Source organism: Dendrobates tinctorius, unplaced genomic scaffold, assembly GCF_039654945.1.
Source record: "Dendrobates tinctorius isolate UK_male_01 unplaced genomic scaffold, ASM3965494v1 ptg000001l, whole genome shotgun sequence".
In the NCBI taxonomy this organism is placed as follows: domain Eukaryota; kingdom Metazoa; phylum Chordata; class Amphibia; order Anura; family Dendrobatidae; genus Dendrobates; species Dendrobates tinctorius.
Window position 1 is genome coordinate 3,368,215 of NW_027361669.1, and position 16,800 is coordinate 3,385,014.

A 16,800-nucleotide genomic window follows, 5' to 3' on the forward strand; every position below is an offset into this window, starting at 1 on the left:
TTACCCGTCCTGACGTCCCTCGGCGTCCTGGATGATGGTGTTTCGGCGTCGCAGCCGCTGGGCCCAGCAACTGAGGATCTGGCATAGTCTTCGGGCGTACCGACGCCCAGGCGAAGCAGGGGCACAACAGGCCCTAGAAAGGTTCTTTGGCGGGATGTCCCCTGACAGAGGCAGCGGGACACAGCCTGGGGGTTGGAGAGTCGAGGCCGCAGCCCCCGAATGGGAGCAAGCAGCGGCGGGGCTGAGTAGCGGTTGGTAGGCCATTGGCGCAGCCAGCGGCTGCACTAGGGGACCCACGGCGGGCGACGGCCCGGCTCTTGCCACGGACTGGAGTGGGGCGGTAGCGGCTGCGAGCGGCAATGGACAAGCCGCAGCCGCAGTCAGGAGTGGAGCAGCAGCGGCTGTGTGTAGCAGTGGGCAGGTCGCTGCCACGAGCTGGAGTGATGCGGCAGCGGCCGTGGGTGACTGCGGGTAGGTGGCAGCCGCGAGCTGAGGTGAAGCGGCAGAGGCCGCGGGTGGCTGCGGGCAGGCCGCAGCCGCGAGCTGAAGTGAGGCGGCAACGGCCGTGGGTTGGAGTGAAGCAGCGATCTTCTGTCGGTCGGCTTGGCGCCGTTTCTCTGCAGTCCACCGTGAGCATCCCTCCCGTCGCTGTCCTCCTCTCTGGTTTCTGCTCGGGTCTCTCGCGCCCTGGCGCTCCCACGGTCTCCTGCTCCTTTTCTCCCATTCTGCTGACTCACTCTGACTGGCATGCTCCGCCCCTTTTATATCGACTCCGCCCCCTACCGTTCTGTCAGTCTCAGCGGTCTGTCCCCTAACTCTGCTCCCCGGAAACAGGTTCCCTAGGAACTTAGATGACGGTCCCCTTGGTTCCGGCTAAGTCTAGTTCCATGTCCAAAACGCATTGGTTTTGACCTTGATGTAATGTTATTAATGTACCTGGAATCTTTTAATGGGAACCTGTCGCCAGGTTTGGCTGATGTGAGATACTGAAAGAGAAGAAAAAGAACTTTTATTATACTCACCTATGGGGCGGCCGGGTTCCAGGGGTGTCGATGTTCTTGGTCCGGTGTCTCTCATCTTCTTACAGTCGCATGCTGCCCATAACTCTTAATGGATTTGCGATATGGGGAGTTTCCTCTGCATGGACTCAAATTTTTAATGTTTTATTCACTGAGCCACTTATTTATCACTTTCACCTTATGACATGGTGCCCCATCATGCTGGAAAAAGCATTGGTCATTAGTATTACCAAATTACTTCTGGATCGTTAGAGAAATTGCTCTGAAAATGTTTAAATAACTTTATTTTTTAGTCATGGCAGTGTGAGCCCACTCTCTTGGATGAAAAGCATACATGAATGGATGAATGGATGCTTTACTGGTGTCATAACACAGACAGGATCCATTGTTGTGATCACCTTTTCTTCTCCAGACAATTATTAATCCAGGTGTCCGAAACAGTCTGAAGGGGGTTTCATTCAAGAGGATAACTTTACCTCAGTTGTCTGCAGTCCAATCCTTCTACTTCATGCAAAGTTATTTTCTCTGTTGAGGACCTCTTCAGAATGCTTGGGACACAATGATTATCCTGAGAAAGCAATTGTGGGCAGACAAACAAAAACACTGTGATAAACACTTGCGATAATCTCCAAGCACAGATAAGACAAGAATGGGCTGTCACTAGTCAGGATTTGGCCCATAAACTGATAACCAGGATGTCAGCATAAATTGCAGACCTCTTGAAAAATAAAAATCAGCACTGTAAAAGTTGAGTCTTTACATAAACTTGATGTATTTGCCAATAAAAGTATGAAATGCTTTCAATCATACTTCAGTAACCATTTTTAAACTATTTTTGCTCTGAAAAACGGCACCGTTTCAGAGTCAAAAATACTTGACTGAGGTCAAGTATTTGGGCAGCATGTATCTGCTGTCAGGTTCACTTTAATCATAGGTAAATTGTGTAAAGTAGGCATAAGTGCTTGTGGAGCCCTTAGGAATCTCCTCCAGGTACTCTGTATTTTGGAAATAATCTACCATACAGGGTGGGCCATTTATATGGATACACCATTGTTTTTGTTGTGAAATTCTCAATAAGTTTTGATGTGTCAAAAGACCCTCTTCCCATTGAAAAAAATAAAGTTGGATCCAAAATGGCTGACTTCAAAATGGCCGCCATGGTCACCACCCATCTTAAAAAGTTTCCTCCCTCCCATATACTAATGTGCCACAAACAGGAAGTTGATATCACCAACCATTCTCATTTTATCTAGGTGTATCCATATAAACGGCCCACCCTGTAGAATCAATGCATCTTGGGGGAGAATAACTCTGTACACATATAATCATAAGATGGAACATGACAAAATTTTGACAGACATAAACTATATATAACTTTATTGAATACGAAACATAACAAGGTACAAGGCCTCATGGATAACCACGTAAGTGCTATTACAGTCTTATTGGGTTATGCACACTGCTGAACCCAGCCCACCAAGTCTTTATGGCTCCAGCATGGGGGCGCTGTTGACTTTAATGATATATTGATATATGCGTGATATAATAAGCTTTGCCATAGTAAAAAATCATTCTAATGGTCTGGATTCCAATTTAAAATTATTTTACATCTTCTGTCGGGTATCCTATATTTTCATAAACTTGGTAAAAATTATTGCAAACATTTTGGTTTCCTTCATTATCTGCTAATGAAAAGAAAATAGAAAGTGATTTACAGAGGGCAAATATGGCTGATTATATAATGATTATAACTATAAGCTCTGAAGAACTTGGCTTTCCATTTCTCTAAAACTATACTGGATACTTACTAAACACGGCATCGTGTAGTGCCATTAAAATGATCATAGGGGTTTTCTTGACTCAATATGGTCAAACAGGTCCAGCAAAAGTTCTTCTTACACCCTGTGCAGGTCATTCTGTTACAGCCATCAATTTTCTGTTAAAAACAAAAAAGAACAATACATTCTCAATTGATCTTCTAAAGAGTAAAAGACACGGCTTAAAAGATAACATTATTACAGTTGAAAACTCAAATTGCAATAGATTTCCTGAATTAAGGGGTCCCAGCAGACCTTATGGCCACTAAACCTATTGTATTCAGCACAGCACAGAGACTATAGCCCAGCAATTCCGGACAACATAGTCAGATCGTTTTTCATAGACATCTGAATCTGGCCTTAAGGCCCCATAACACGCAATGATATTGTGAACGATATTGTTGCAATGTCACCAGTTTGGTGAGGTTGCAGCGATGTCGAAACGACATTGTTGCATGTGACACGTAGCAACGATCAACGATCAGTTGGCTGATCGTTAATCGTTGCTTAATGGTCTGGGCCATAAATCTATCGTTGGTCTCCCGCTGGGCAGCACACATTGCTGCGTGTGACAGCGAGAGACCAACGATCAGCAAGCTCCCAGCGCCATACAGCAGAGGCTGGGAGCTGGTATCCAGGGTAAACACCTGGATTTACCCTGTATACCAGCGTGCTCGCTGGTCCTGATCAGGTATCCCGGGTAAACAGCGGGTAACTAAGCGCCGCGCGGAGCTTAGTTACCCTCTGTTTACACTGGATACCAGCGTGCTCGCTGGTCCTAATCGGGTATCCCGGGTAAACAGCGGGTAACTAAGCGCCGCGCACTTTCTATCCACTTAAAGGACTTGTTCCAGATAAGGGTTACTTTTGTTCAGCACTGTAGCATGCCGAATCCTAAAGCCCCCTTCACACATAGCGAGATCGCTAGCGATATTGCTAAAGTGTAGCCGATTTTGTGATGCAACAGCGATATCGGTAGCAATCTCGCTACATGTGACACTTACCTCCGACCCCGCTGGATATCGCTGATAGCGCGAGATCGGCCTGGTCCATTTCTCATCGCCGGCTTCCTGCTGGCGCCGACGAGCGACTCCATGGATGCAGGCGGAAGACGTCACCCTCGCTGCGTATGACAGGTAAGTATCGACCGCCGACCGCTCCGCATCGCTAGTGAGATCTGCCTGTTTGGATGGCCGGAAGAAAGTGATCGCCTACGGTAGCCGGTCGCTGCACGACTCAGAACGCAACCCGGACAATTACAGCTCCTTTAAGCTTGAGCTCCTCGCGGTAGTGTGGGCAATGGCGGAGCGATTCGCAGAGTATCTGGTGGGCTCCGAAGTAGTAGTGCGGACCGATAACAACCCATTAGCCCATTTGGAGAATGCCAAACTGGGGGCCCTCGAGCAGCGGTGGGTGGCTCGGATGGCCAAATTCAATTATAAAATCATCTACAAACGGGGAGCTGAGATCGTGCACGCCGACGCGCTCTCCCGAATCCGACACACCACCCCAGGGAGGAACCGAGACGACGAATTAGAAGCAGATGAGACGCCATTCGCCCTCACCACCGCCGCGCTTACAGTCAACACGCAAGAAGTGCCTCATCCGGGACTCCTAGGAGGGAAACTGGATCCAGCAGCAACAAGAACAGAAATTGGACTCCTGCGCCGATGGGTGGCCACCGGTAAATTACCCACGGGCTCGCAGAGACAGAATTTGACCCAAGATATCTTGCTGATGCTGCGCCAGTGGGAAAAGCTAGTCATCAAAAAGGGACTTTTATATCGAAAAGCCATGTCACGAACCACGTAAGCTACGATATGGCAGGTGATCATGCCCGGAGCCCATCTCAACCAACTGGCCCGGGAAGCCCATGAAAAAGGGGCTCACTTTGGTGTGCAAAAGACTTTACAATGGTTGCAGCAGATGGTGTACCACCCACGCTTGCACGCTGCCGTAGAAGAAGCTTGTCGAACCTGCCGCCCGTGCGAGCTCGCTAAACCCCCTGCGCAGCGAGCCCTGGTGCAAACGATTGTAACATCAGCCCCTCTAGAGCTTCTTACGGTGGATTATCTGTCCATAGGTCATGCCTATCAGGGGTATGAACATTGTCTTGTTATGGTGGACCATTTCACCAAGATCACCATGGTCACCGCCACCCGAGACCAAACAGCGGAGTCGACCGCTTATGCGATTTGTAAGAACTTTATTCAAGTGTACGGCTGTCCACAATGAATACATTCAGATCAAGGAGCGTGCTTCCTAGGAAAAGTCATGGAAGAGCTACACCATCTTTATGGTATCGATAAATCGCGGACTACGCCATACCACCCGCAGGGGAACGGAGCCTGCGAGCGATTAAGTCATACACTAATCCAAATGCTGCGCACCCTGGAGAGCGACTGCAAGGCCCGCTGGCCAGAATATGTACCCGAGCTAGTGTGGGTATATAACAATCGGGTGCATTGAGTGACTGGTTACACCCCCTACTCAATGCTGTTCGGACGAGAAGGCAAAGGAATTACGGAGGTGGAATTGAACCCGGAGGAACCACAACCCTGGACCGGGGTATCCTCGTGGGTCTGAAACCACCGACATCGGCTGTAGACCCTCCACCGTATCATCCACACGAAGCTCCAAGATCTAGAACACCAAGGGGGAGCACTGCCCCCACCCATTGACTTTCAAGCTGGGGATTGGGTACTCGTACTTGATCAATGCCCCCAAAACAAGTTAGAACCCCGGTGGGAGGCGAACCTGTATCGAGTTTTGTGCCGAATAAGCCCAGACGGGCCTGTGTACGAAATACAATCTGAAGGAAATGACGCGCCTCTCACTCGGGTTGTACACCGTAACATGTTACGACCATGTACGTCTACCGATCCCCCACGGCGAGAACCGACCCTGTTATGAATGGGTCACCGAGGAGGACAAACAAAAAGCTAAGTCCCAGAAAACCAGAGAGGTTGGTCACTATGCAGATTGCAGATCCCTGATCTTAACCACACAACTAACAGTAGCAGTGGAGCGTTCCTACGATGTTCCTAGATGCCTCGTCACCGCCGGAGGACTACATAAACCTAAAGCAAGAAAAGGGAAAACTAACTGCCCCAGAGCAGACCCCAAATTTATAGACAGCCCCCACACATGTATTGACGGTGAAGCAAGATGAAAACACAAACACAGGCAGGAAAATAGGCTGAGCAAATGATGGGGCCCGACTAACTAGAAAGGGCAGGAAAGGAAAGCCACTGTCTACAATCTGCCAAAAAACCCTACCAAAATAATGTCCAACACGTCTGATAGCAAAATTAACCCTGAAGTCACTAGACTTCTCCCACTATATCAGCACTCTGAAATATTCTGAAACAGAGCAAAAAGAGGCCAATCTAATAAGGGACAAAAAGGCAAATTGGCAAATACAGATAAATAGGAGTGGAAGTTCAGCATAGCCCCAGCAGGGGCAAGCTGACCACACAAGAAACTGAATTGACCAACAAGCGCAAGTGTGAACATTAGCAAAAAACAAACTTAACTTGAGAAGACTGGAAGAGAGCTGAAGTCCAAGACCTGAGAAGCAGACTGAATCACCAGTCATAGGGCATCGGCTGCCTTATATCCAGTCTGATACTCCAGAGATCCAATCGCTATCCTCCTCGTCAGGTGGCAGATCACTACCACTTAAACCAACCTCACTAACTCCTGTCACCACCAGAGGGAGAACGGAAGGAGAACTCTCAACTGGTGGAGCAGAAAATGAGCTCATAACAGTACCCCCCCTTGAGGAGGGGTCACCGAACCCTCATCCATGCCACCAGGCTAATCAGGATGGGCCCGGTGAAAAGCACAAACCAATTTATTGGCATGAATATCAGAGGCAGAGACCCAAGAATTATCCTCCTGGCCATAACCCTTCCATTTGACCAAATACTGGAGTTTTCGTCTAACCAAACGAGAATCCAATATTTTCTCTACCTCATATTCCACATTGCCTTTAACCAATACAGGGTCAGGAGGTGCCGCCACAGGAACTACTGGCTCAACAAACCTCTTCAACAGTGACTTGTGAAATACGTTATGGATTTTGAACGTAACTGGAAGAGCCAATCGAAAAGAAACAGGATTAAGAATCTCCAAAATCTTATAAGGTCCAATAAATCTGGGCTTAAATTTTGGAGATGCAACCTTCATAGGAATATTCTTAGACGACAACCAAACCATATCACCCACTTTAAACCGGGGACCAATGGTCCTATGCCGGTTGGAAAAACGCTGGGCCTTTTCCTGAGAGAGTGACAACTTACCCACCACTTGGTCCCATATCTGCTGCATTCTCACAACCACAGTGTCCACACCTGGGCAGGACGAAGATTCCACTTGCCCTGAAGAGAATCGAGGATGAAACCCAAAATTACAGAAAAAGCGTGACATCAAAGTGGCAGAACTAGCTCTATTGTTCTGTGAAAATTCGGCCAAGGGCAAAAATGAGACCCAATCATCTTGATCAGCAGATATAAAACATCTTAAATAAGACTCCAGGGTCTGGTTTGTTCTCTCAGTCTGCCCATTGGTCTGGGGATGAAACGCGGAGGAGAAGGATAACTGAATTCCCAGATTGGAACAAAAGGCTTTCCAGAATCTGGAAACAAACTGGACCCATCTATCGGACACAATGTTCTCAGGAATCCCGTGTAACCGAATCACCTGTTGTAAAAACAAGGGTACCAACTCAGCGGAAGATGGCAACTTTGGGAGTGGTACAAGATGGACCATCTTCGAAAATCTATCACAAATCACCCAGATAACAGTCATTCTCTGAGAGACAGGAAGATCAGAAATAAAATCCATTGAGTTATGGGTCCATGGCCTCTTGGGCACCGGCAGGGGCATCAGCAACCCACTAGAACGAGAACAGGGTTTAGACCGAGAACAAGTCCCACAGGACTGTACAAAATTCCTGACATCACGAGATAAGGCAGGCCACCAAAATGACCGACTCACCAAATCTCTGGTACCAAAAATACCCGGATGACCAGCCAATGCGGAACAGTGGACTTCAGACATCACTCTCTTTCTCCACTGGTCAGGAGCATACAATCTTCCCATAGGGCAACGCTCAGGTTTATCCTCCTGAAATTCCTCCAGGGCGCGTCTCAAATCGGGCAAAATGGCAGAAAGAACTACCCCCTCATCTAGGATAGTAGTAGGCTCGGTCACATTAAGAGAATCAGCAAAGAAACTCCTAGAAAGGGCGTCTGCCTTAACATTCTTAGTGCCCGGAAGAAAAGAGACAACAAAATTAAAACGCGTGAAAAACAAGGCCCATCTAGCCTGTCTAGGTTTCAAGCGTTTGGCCAACTCATGATAAATCAGATTCTTGTGATCGGTGAGGACCACAAATTGATGTCTAGCTCCCTCCAACCAATGTCTCCACGCCTCAAATGCCCATTTCATGGCCAACAATTCCCGATTCCCCACGTCATAGTTGCGTTCAGATGGAGAAAACTTTCGAGAAAAGAAGGCACAGGGATTCATCTTAGAAGTCACAGGGTCTTTCTGGGACAAAACAGCTCCTGCACCAATCTCAGAAGCGTCTACCTCCACTTGAAATGGAAGTGAGACATCAGGTTGCCGTAAAACTGGAGCTGAAGTAAATCTCCGCTTAAGCTCCTGAAATGCTGAGACAGCTTCAGGAGACCAATTCAGCACATCAGCTCCCTTCTTGGTCAGATCAGTCAGTGGTTTGACAATGCTAGAAAATTTACCTATATTCTACGATAGAAATTAGAAAAACCCCAAAACTTCTGGAGAGCCTTCAAAGAAGTAGGCTGAACCCAATCATAAATGGCCTGTACCTTGGCCGGGTCCATTTCAATAGTCGATGGAGACAAGATAAATCCCAAAAATGAAATCCGCTGTACACCAAAGAGGCACTTCGATCCCTTAACAAACAGGGAATTCTCCCTCAGAATCCGGAACACAGTCCGGACATGTTCCACATGGGAATTCCAATCACTAGAAAAGATCAAAATATCATCCAGATAGATGATCAAAAACTTATCCACAAAGTCTCGGAAAATATCATTCATAAAGGACTGGAAGACAGAAGGGGCATTAGAGAGCCCAAAAGGCATCACCAGGTACTCAAAATGTCCCTCCGGAGTATTAAACGCCGTCTTCCATTCATCCCCATGCTTGATGCGAATAAGATTATACGCCCCCCTGAGGTCAAGCTTAGTAAACCAGCAGGCACTCTTAACTCTGGAGAAAATATCAGACATCAGAGGTAACGGGTACTGATATTTAACCGTCATCTTGTTAAGGGAACGATAATCAATACACGGTCTTAATGAACCATCTTTCTTGGCAACAAAGAAAACCCAGCACCTAAAGGTGACGAGGATGGTCTAATATGACCCTTCTCCAACGACTCCTTAATATAGGATCACATAGCATCATGTTCGGGTACAGATAAGTTGAAAAGCCGACCCTTGGGAAATTTACACCCAGGCATCAAGTCAATTGCACAGTCATAACTCCTATGAGGAGTCAAGGACGCAGACTTACTCTCACTAAATACATCAGAGAAATCAGCCAGATAATCAGAAATATCATGAGACTGAGGAGAGGTGGAGAAAACAGGAGCGTCCCTAAGAACACACTGACAACCCCAACTCACCACAGACACAGATTTCCAATCCAAAACTGGGTTATGAGTTTGCAACCCCAGAACAATAGTATCGAGCAAATTATGCAGCACCAAAAATTTACAATTTTCTTGGTGGTCTGGGGCAACTCGCATTATCACCTGGGTCCAAAACTGAGGTTTTGAGGGCAGAGCAGAGTACTGCAGTGCGCAGGCGCCGGACCCCTCTGACCTTTCCTGGCACCTGCGCACTGCAGTACTTTACTCTGCCTTTAACAGGGCAGAGAAAGTATGCCTGCGCAGGAGCCGCGGCAGAAGTAAGGAGGAGGACGTCATCGCTAGAAGATGGGAGGCGCCGGACCGTGACACCCACCGCACCTGACCACACCTTCTAGTGAATATAATATAACTTGCTTTTCTTATATTTCAGGTTACATCGGGGGCTTATCTACAGCATTACAGAATGCTGTAGATAAACCCCTGATGGCGGTGGCCGCAGCTTATAGGCCAAAAATGAGGTGATAGATTCCCTTTAAAAAAGCCTGAGGCCCTGTTCACACTTCACTTATGCATTGTATTTGGGTGTCCTGTATGATTTATATGAGACAGAGAACTGTAACACAGACGGAGCTCAAATGAATTCAGTTTGTGATTTTTTCCTGAAAGTATCCATCATTTCAGATTCTTTAGTTTCAAAAGGGCAAATAACTGAAGTCTGCTACGTTTCTGTGCCTGTCTGAAAAAATAGATTCTTTTAGAAAAAAACACAAACGGAGTTCATTTGAACTCTGTTTGTGCATATGAGACTATGGCTCCATTGCGGGTTTATTTGAATCCCGTTTTTAGAGATATTCAGACAGAGGCTCCAAGTGCATTACAAAATGGCAATGCAAGCAAATCCTTAGCAACATCTCAAAACACTTTCAAATAGTATGTACTGCAAATGTTACATACTCACAAAGATTTTACTTAATGATTCACAGAATCATAACTGTAAGTTGCACACCTGCAGCATGGTATGGCTTATCTAAGGGGTATGGTTTAATGATCTTTGTGCCTTACTGCACATTGTCATATTCCTCTCGCCCTGCTCGCTAGGCAGTATCACACTAATACAGGGGTTACTGCTTGACACGTGGCAGTTTAGCTTTTTATTGCTGATACTAGTTGACCCTTTTTTGTCCACCTGTGTGTTGCTGCACTGAACTAGTAACGTAATTACCTCTTTGCTAGGAGCCATGGGTAGGTCTCCCTTCTATATAAACTCCATCAGACAGTCTCCGACTTCCCGTTATTTAATTCAGCCTGGCATAGTCATCATAACACTAATCCATTGCTCTTGTTGTGCAATTTGGTTTACCCCATTTCTAAGCTTGACTTAAATTCTTGTATTTTGACCACTTGCTTGCTTTCTGATTTTGTCCCATATCTGACCTCTTGGTATCGACCACACCTGGCAACCCTTCTTGCCACCAGCTTGCTCCTCTGGTCAGCAAATGATACCATGGCCCCAGTGCAGGAGTCCCTGTGTAAGTCCAGACCCAGTGCAGGGGTTAAGGTTTGAACGCCACATCAAACCTTGGGATGTAGTAAAGGGAGTGGCTTGTACTAATCCTGTCCATAGGAGCCTTATTAACAGCAGCCAGACTATATGAAGAGTGCACCCATGCCACACATAGGGAACATATTATGGTGAGGTGGAGAAAAATGGCTCATCTCCTGGGACACTTATAGAAGATAGCTTCGTATGATACTTATTTTCAACAAAAAAAACAGCCCCGTCAACATTTTTATCCTCTTAACATATTGCAATCATCATATTTTAGAGCACTGTGTAATGACAATTGCTCATTTTGCTTTTCTACCCTGTTAATTCTTCTCTGTTCTCTTTTATCTGCTCTATGTAGAAATGAGAAGTCTCTTTTTCCTGCATGAGTTATCCACATCTTCAAGTCTGACCCAACTGCTTCGCTGGGTGATTACTCATGCAAGGAAATAGACCCCCTGATTCTACATAGAGCTCAAGTGGACTCAGCTTGTCTTTTTTTAATGACGTGATGTCATAGACATAATGAAAAAAGAAGTACTAACTGGGTAGATTGGCAAAATGAGCAATTGTAAGTACATAGTGCCATATTATATGATGACTGCATTATATTAAGTGGATACAAATTTTGATAGGAGTGCTTCTTGAAGAGACAAAATATGATCATAGGAAAAGAGGTAGAGATGAGAAAATAAATCCATAGGAACCTGGTCCAGCTGCCACCAGATGGGAGACCTGCAAACCTCCTCCTAGCTGCTGCAATTCCCGGCTCCCCTTTTGGCCAACTTGATACACATATCATTGCTGTGAGTAGGAGGTGTCCGAAGATAGGAGGCAGTTCGAGAGCAGAGTTCGCAGAGCTCCAATTGCTGGTCACAGAACACTGATGTGGCCGATAGTTCATGGCCATGCAAATTATATAGCTCAATTCTAAAAAGAAGAGCTAAAGCAATTTTAATTTTTCATGTAAATTTTCTGCATTTAAACTTTGGTCCCTGAACATCAGTGCTGCTAGAAGTGTCTAAGGGTACCGTTACACCTAGCGACTCACCAGCGATCCCGACCAGCGATATGATGCGGTCAGGATCGCTGGTGCATCGCTAGGTGGTCGCTAGTGAGCTGCCAAACAGGCAGATCTCACCAGCGACATCGCTGGGGACGGGGGTCGCTACTTACCTGTCAGACGCGGCGATCCTGCGTCCTCCCGCCCGGCTCCACGCGTCGCTCGTCTCTCCACAGGAAGCGCCACAGGAAGCTGACGACGAGGAACGATCCAGGAGCTTCTCGCGCAATCAGCGATAACCAGCGGGGGAGCCTGTCGGAGGTAAGTATCACATGCAGCGATATCGCTAGCAATATCGCTGCAACGTCACAAAATCGGTGACTTTACAGTGATATTGCTAGCGATATCGCAGTGTGTAACAGGGGCTTAACAGCTGCTTATCTGCCTTTGTCTGTTGAAAAGTAGTCTCACCTGAACCAAGTCTGCTTACTTATGGAAGGCATGGGGTGGATAGTTGTCAAAAAGTTATTTGTGTGAGCTGCATCAATCTTACTAGATGACACGAACAATTTATGAAAGTCATCTAAATAGCTTTTCTCTAAGACTTGCCTGAGAAATTACAGAGAAAAATGTCAGATCTCTCCTGCTGTTTCTCATACTTTACCTGAATGGGAGCTTTACAAGACGGGCAAGGCTTGGAGTTCTCTCCTATCCACTCCACATTCTTTATATGTTCAACAGCCTTTTTAAGTTGTTCAAATCTCATCTCTAGTAATCGCTTTCCTTTCTTATCAGCAGCCTGATGCTCTTTAAGTAATTCAGCAAGTTTTTCTGAGGGTAATCAAGAAAACAACATATCTTTATTATAGGACATTTCTTTATCTGAAATTTTTGGCATATTCAAAATATCCACATGCAATAAATATCTGATAGATGCACCCATTTCATGAATTGGGTCCTGTTTCTTGCCATTGAGAAAATAGAGGTTGTTACTAGAGTTGAGCGAAACGGGTCGAAAAAATTCAAAAGTCGCCGACTTTTGGCAAAGTCGGGTTTCATAAAACGAAACCCGACCCTAGGATGAGGTCGGCCACGAGGTCTGCGACTTACGCGCCAAAGTCGCGTTTCAAAAGTTTGTTTTGCGCTCTTTTTCAGCCAATCAGGATCCACGGACACTGTGGGCAACGTGATGACATAGGCACGGGTCACCACCATCTTTCAGAAGGGCATGCAAGTGATTGGCTTGCTTTGGGGGGCGTCACAGGGGGTATAAAAGGGCGTGCACGCCGACCGCCATGTTACTCATGCTGATCTCAGAATAGGGAGAGCTGCTGCGGCTGATGATTTTGTAGGGAGAGCGTTAGGCAGGGAAGAAGACACCAAAAACTGCTTCTGCTGCTAGCGATTTTGCCTGTACAACACACCAGTCACTGTGCAGTGCAAGGGGAGGCTATATAGTGGTGTATCAGCGGTGTTGGTTGTTGGGCTGCCTTCTAAGGCTTCCTGACATTCCTGCATTGCTGTTTACCCACTGCTCCGCAAACTGCTTTTTTAAAAGCAATCCCAATTTTTTTTTTTGTCCTGCTGAGAAGAAGAAAAAAAAACTGCTTCTGCTGCTAGCGATTTTGCCTGTACAACACACCAGTCACTGTGCAGTGCAAGGGGAGGCTATATAGTGGTGTATCAGTGGTGTTGGTTGTTGGGCTGCCTTCTAAGGCTTCCTGACATTCCTGCATTACTGTTTACCCACTGCTCCGCAAACTGCTTTTTTAAAAGCAATCACAATTTTTTTTTTTTGTCCTGCTGAGGTACTGAGCGTGCATTTTTTCACACCATACAGCGGTGTACGCTCCTCACACAGTACCGTTTAACGGCTGTTATCACAGCCACAGTGAAGCTATCAGTGAGTCACTCTGTGAGAATAAGTCGAGGACATGTTCCGTTCTTACAGACCTGCACTCTAGGGAGATTCCAATTCTGCCCAATTCTACATACACCTTGTAGTTTGTGATACACTATCCAATTTCTGCCTGTGACAGAGCGCTCAGATACTCAGTGGGCCTCACACAATCCATAAGTGTCCAGTGTCCACAAGTGTGTGCAGAAATTCAAAATCTCCCTTATCCTCTAGTCACTTTGGTCACAGCTCTGCCATCGAGCCTGTGACAGAGCGCTCAGATACTCAGTGGGCCTCACACAATCCATAAGTGTCCAGTGTCCACAAGTGTGTGCAGAAATTCAAAATCTCCCTTATCCTCTAGTCACTTTGGTCACAGCTCTGCCATCGAGCCTGTGACAGAGCGCTCAGATACTCAGTGGGCCTCACACAATCCATAAGTGTCCAGTGTCCACAAGTGTGTGCAGAAATTCAAAATCTCCCTTATCCTCTAGTCACTTTGGTCACAGCTCTGCCATCGAGCCTGTGACAGAGCGCTCAGATACTCAGTGGGCCTCACACAATCCATAAGTGTCCAGTGTCCACAAGTGTCTGCAGAAATTCAAAATCTCCCTTATCCTCTAGTCACTTTGGTCACAGCTCTGCCATCGAGCCTGTGACAGAGCGCTCAGATACTCAGTGGGCCTCACACAATCCATAAGTGTCCAGTGTCCACAAGTGTCTGCAGAAATTCAAAATCTCCCTTATCCTCTAGTCACTTTGGTCACAGCTCTGCCATCGAGCCTGTGACAGAGCGCTCAGATACTCAGTGGGCCTCACACAATCCATAAGTGTCCAGTGTCCACAAGTGTGTGCAGAAATTCAAAATCTCCCTTATCCTCTAGTCACTTTGGTCACAGCTCTGCCATCGAGCCTGTGACAGAGCGCTCAGATACTCAGTGGGCCTCACACAATCCATAAGTATCCAGTGTCCACAAGTGTGTGCAGAAATTCAAAATCTCCCCTGTCCTATACACACCTTGTACCTTGTTTTACATTACTATATAGTTTGTTGGATTTTGTCTACATTTCTACCAAAAATGAGGAAGGCTGGTGGAAGAGGCCGTGGAATTGGGCGGGGGTTGGCATCTGGTAATGATGGTGTTGGTGGTGGATCTGATGGTAGTGGCAAGAGCAAAATAGGACCGAATGCAGGAGGTGTTGAGCCTGCATCATCGTCTGGCTACATAAGGCCTCGAACGCTTAGTTTTCTAGGAGTTGGCAAACCGCTTTTAAAGCCAGAGCATCAGGAAAAAGTTTTGTCTTACATTGCTGACTCAGCCTCCAGCTCTATCGCCTCCTCTTCTTCAGTTGTAAAAAGTAAAAGCACTGAGTCGTCATTGGAGGCTCATGTTCATGAACCACACCTTTCCTTGTGTCCTTCACCCCAACCAAGATTGAAGGATGACGCAGGCCATACTACTGATTACTCCATGGAGCTGTTTTCACATACCATGCCTGGATTATCAAGTGAAATGGTGAATTACCCAGGCCAAGATGAATCTGACATGGAGTGCACTGATGCACAGCCGCTGATGGATGATTCTGCTGGTACATTCACTCAGAGCACTACATTGTCCTCGCAGTGTACAGAGCCAGATTCTGACCCTGATGAGACTCAGGTGCCCCTTCCCGCACACTATACCACCATACATGGTGACACAGAGGAAGGTGCACATGACATAGAAGAGGAGGTGATGGATGACCCAGTTGTTGACCCAGATTGGCATCCATTGGGGGAAGAGGGTGCTGCTTCCAATAGCTCAGATGAGGAGCATCCACAGCAGACATCGACATCGCAACAGCTGTTATCTGGCAGGCCCGGAGCACTCCAAAGACAGGTTCCAAACATCAAAAGAGTTGCTGGACAGCTTGTCCAGAGGGTCAAAAGATCACAGCGTGCTAGGCCGCAAAATGTCTGCCAAAGTAGGAAGAGTGCAGTGGGGCACTTTTTTGAACAAAATCCTCATGATCAGGCCAAGGTTATCTGTAAGAAGTGCGCAAAGACCTTTAGCCGAGGGAAAAATCTGAAAAATTTGAATACCAGTTGCATGCTTAGACATTTAACCAGCATGCACTTGCAAGCGTGGACACAACACCAAACCTCAAGTGCCACATGTGCAACTGATCACAACGAAGGTAGTCAGCAACGCTACATTGTTTCCCCCACTGTAAGCCCACCGGTTAGCACAGCAGCAAATGTTGAGGTGTCGTTGTAATGCCACAGCAGTCAGGGAATCCCACTGTTATATCAACGACTGATTCTAGGCCATCAGAAAGAACAACAACTCCATCACCATCATCAACCCTCTCTCAGTCCGCCCTGTCCACCGCTACTTCCACCATATGCAGCTCTCAAGTCCAGCTCACCCTCCCAGACACTATGAGTAGGTCAAGAAAGTACTCAGTCTCTCATCCGCGTACACTGGGTTTGAACGCCCACATTGCCAAACTAATCTCGTTTGAGATGATGCCCTTTCGGTTGGTGGAAAGCGCAGCTTTCCGCGAACTCATGGCCTATGCAGTACCACGCTATGACCTACCCAGTCGCCACTTCTTCTCTCGCAAAGCCATCCCAGCCCTCCACCATCATGTGAAAGACCGCATTGTCCATGCACTCAAGCAGTCAGTGAGCGGAAAGGTGCACCTCACAACTGATGCATGGTCCAGTCGGCATGGCCAGGGCCGTTACGTGTCCATCACTGCGCACTGGGTTAATGTGGTGGATGCAGGGTCCACAGGGGACAGCGGTGGTGGGACAGTGCTGCCTAGCCCACGGTATAGGAAACAGTTGGCTGTAGGCGTTCGACCCTCCTCCTCCTCCTCCAGAAGC

At 47.0% G+C, this 16,800-nt stretch overlaps 1 protein-coding gene across 6 annotated transcripts in view; it reads right to left on the reverse strand.

Annotated features, from left to right (window-relative positions):
• Positions 1-1,286: 1,286 nt before the first annotated feature.
• The window catches only part of LOC141096759 (E3 ubiquitin-protein ligase RNF14-like), a 102,889-nt gene continuing 87,375 nt past the window's right edge, over positions 1,287-16,800 (reverse strand). For 4 of the 6 annotated variants that reach the window (XM_073583920.1, XM_073585397.1, XM_073584616.1 and 1 more), the window contains 3 exons: positions 12,696-12,862; positions 2,828-2,955; positions 2,380-2,704 (listed from right to left, as the gene is read on the reverse strand). In XM_073583920.1, the coding sequence (XP_073440021.1) occupies positions 2,698-2,704; positions 2,828-2,955; positions 12,696-12,862 (302 nt within the window). In that variant the 3' untranslated portion in view covers positions 2,380-2,697. Of the gene's footprint in view, positions 1,588-2,379; positions 2,705-2,827; positions 2,956-12,695; positions 12,863-16,800 lie in introns of those variants that run through there. The other 2 variants (XM_073587514.1, XM_073586799.1) reach the window with 2 other exon arrangements.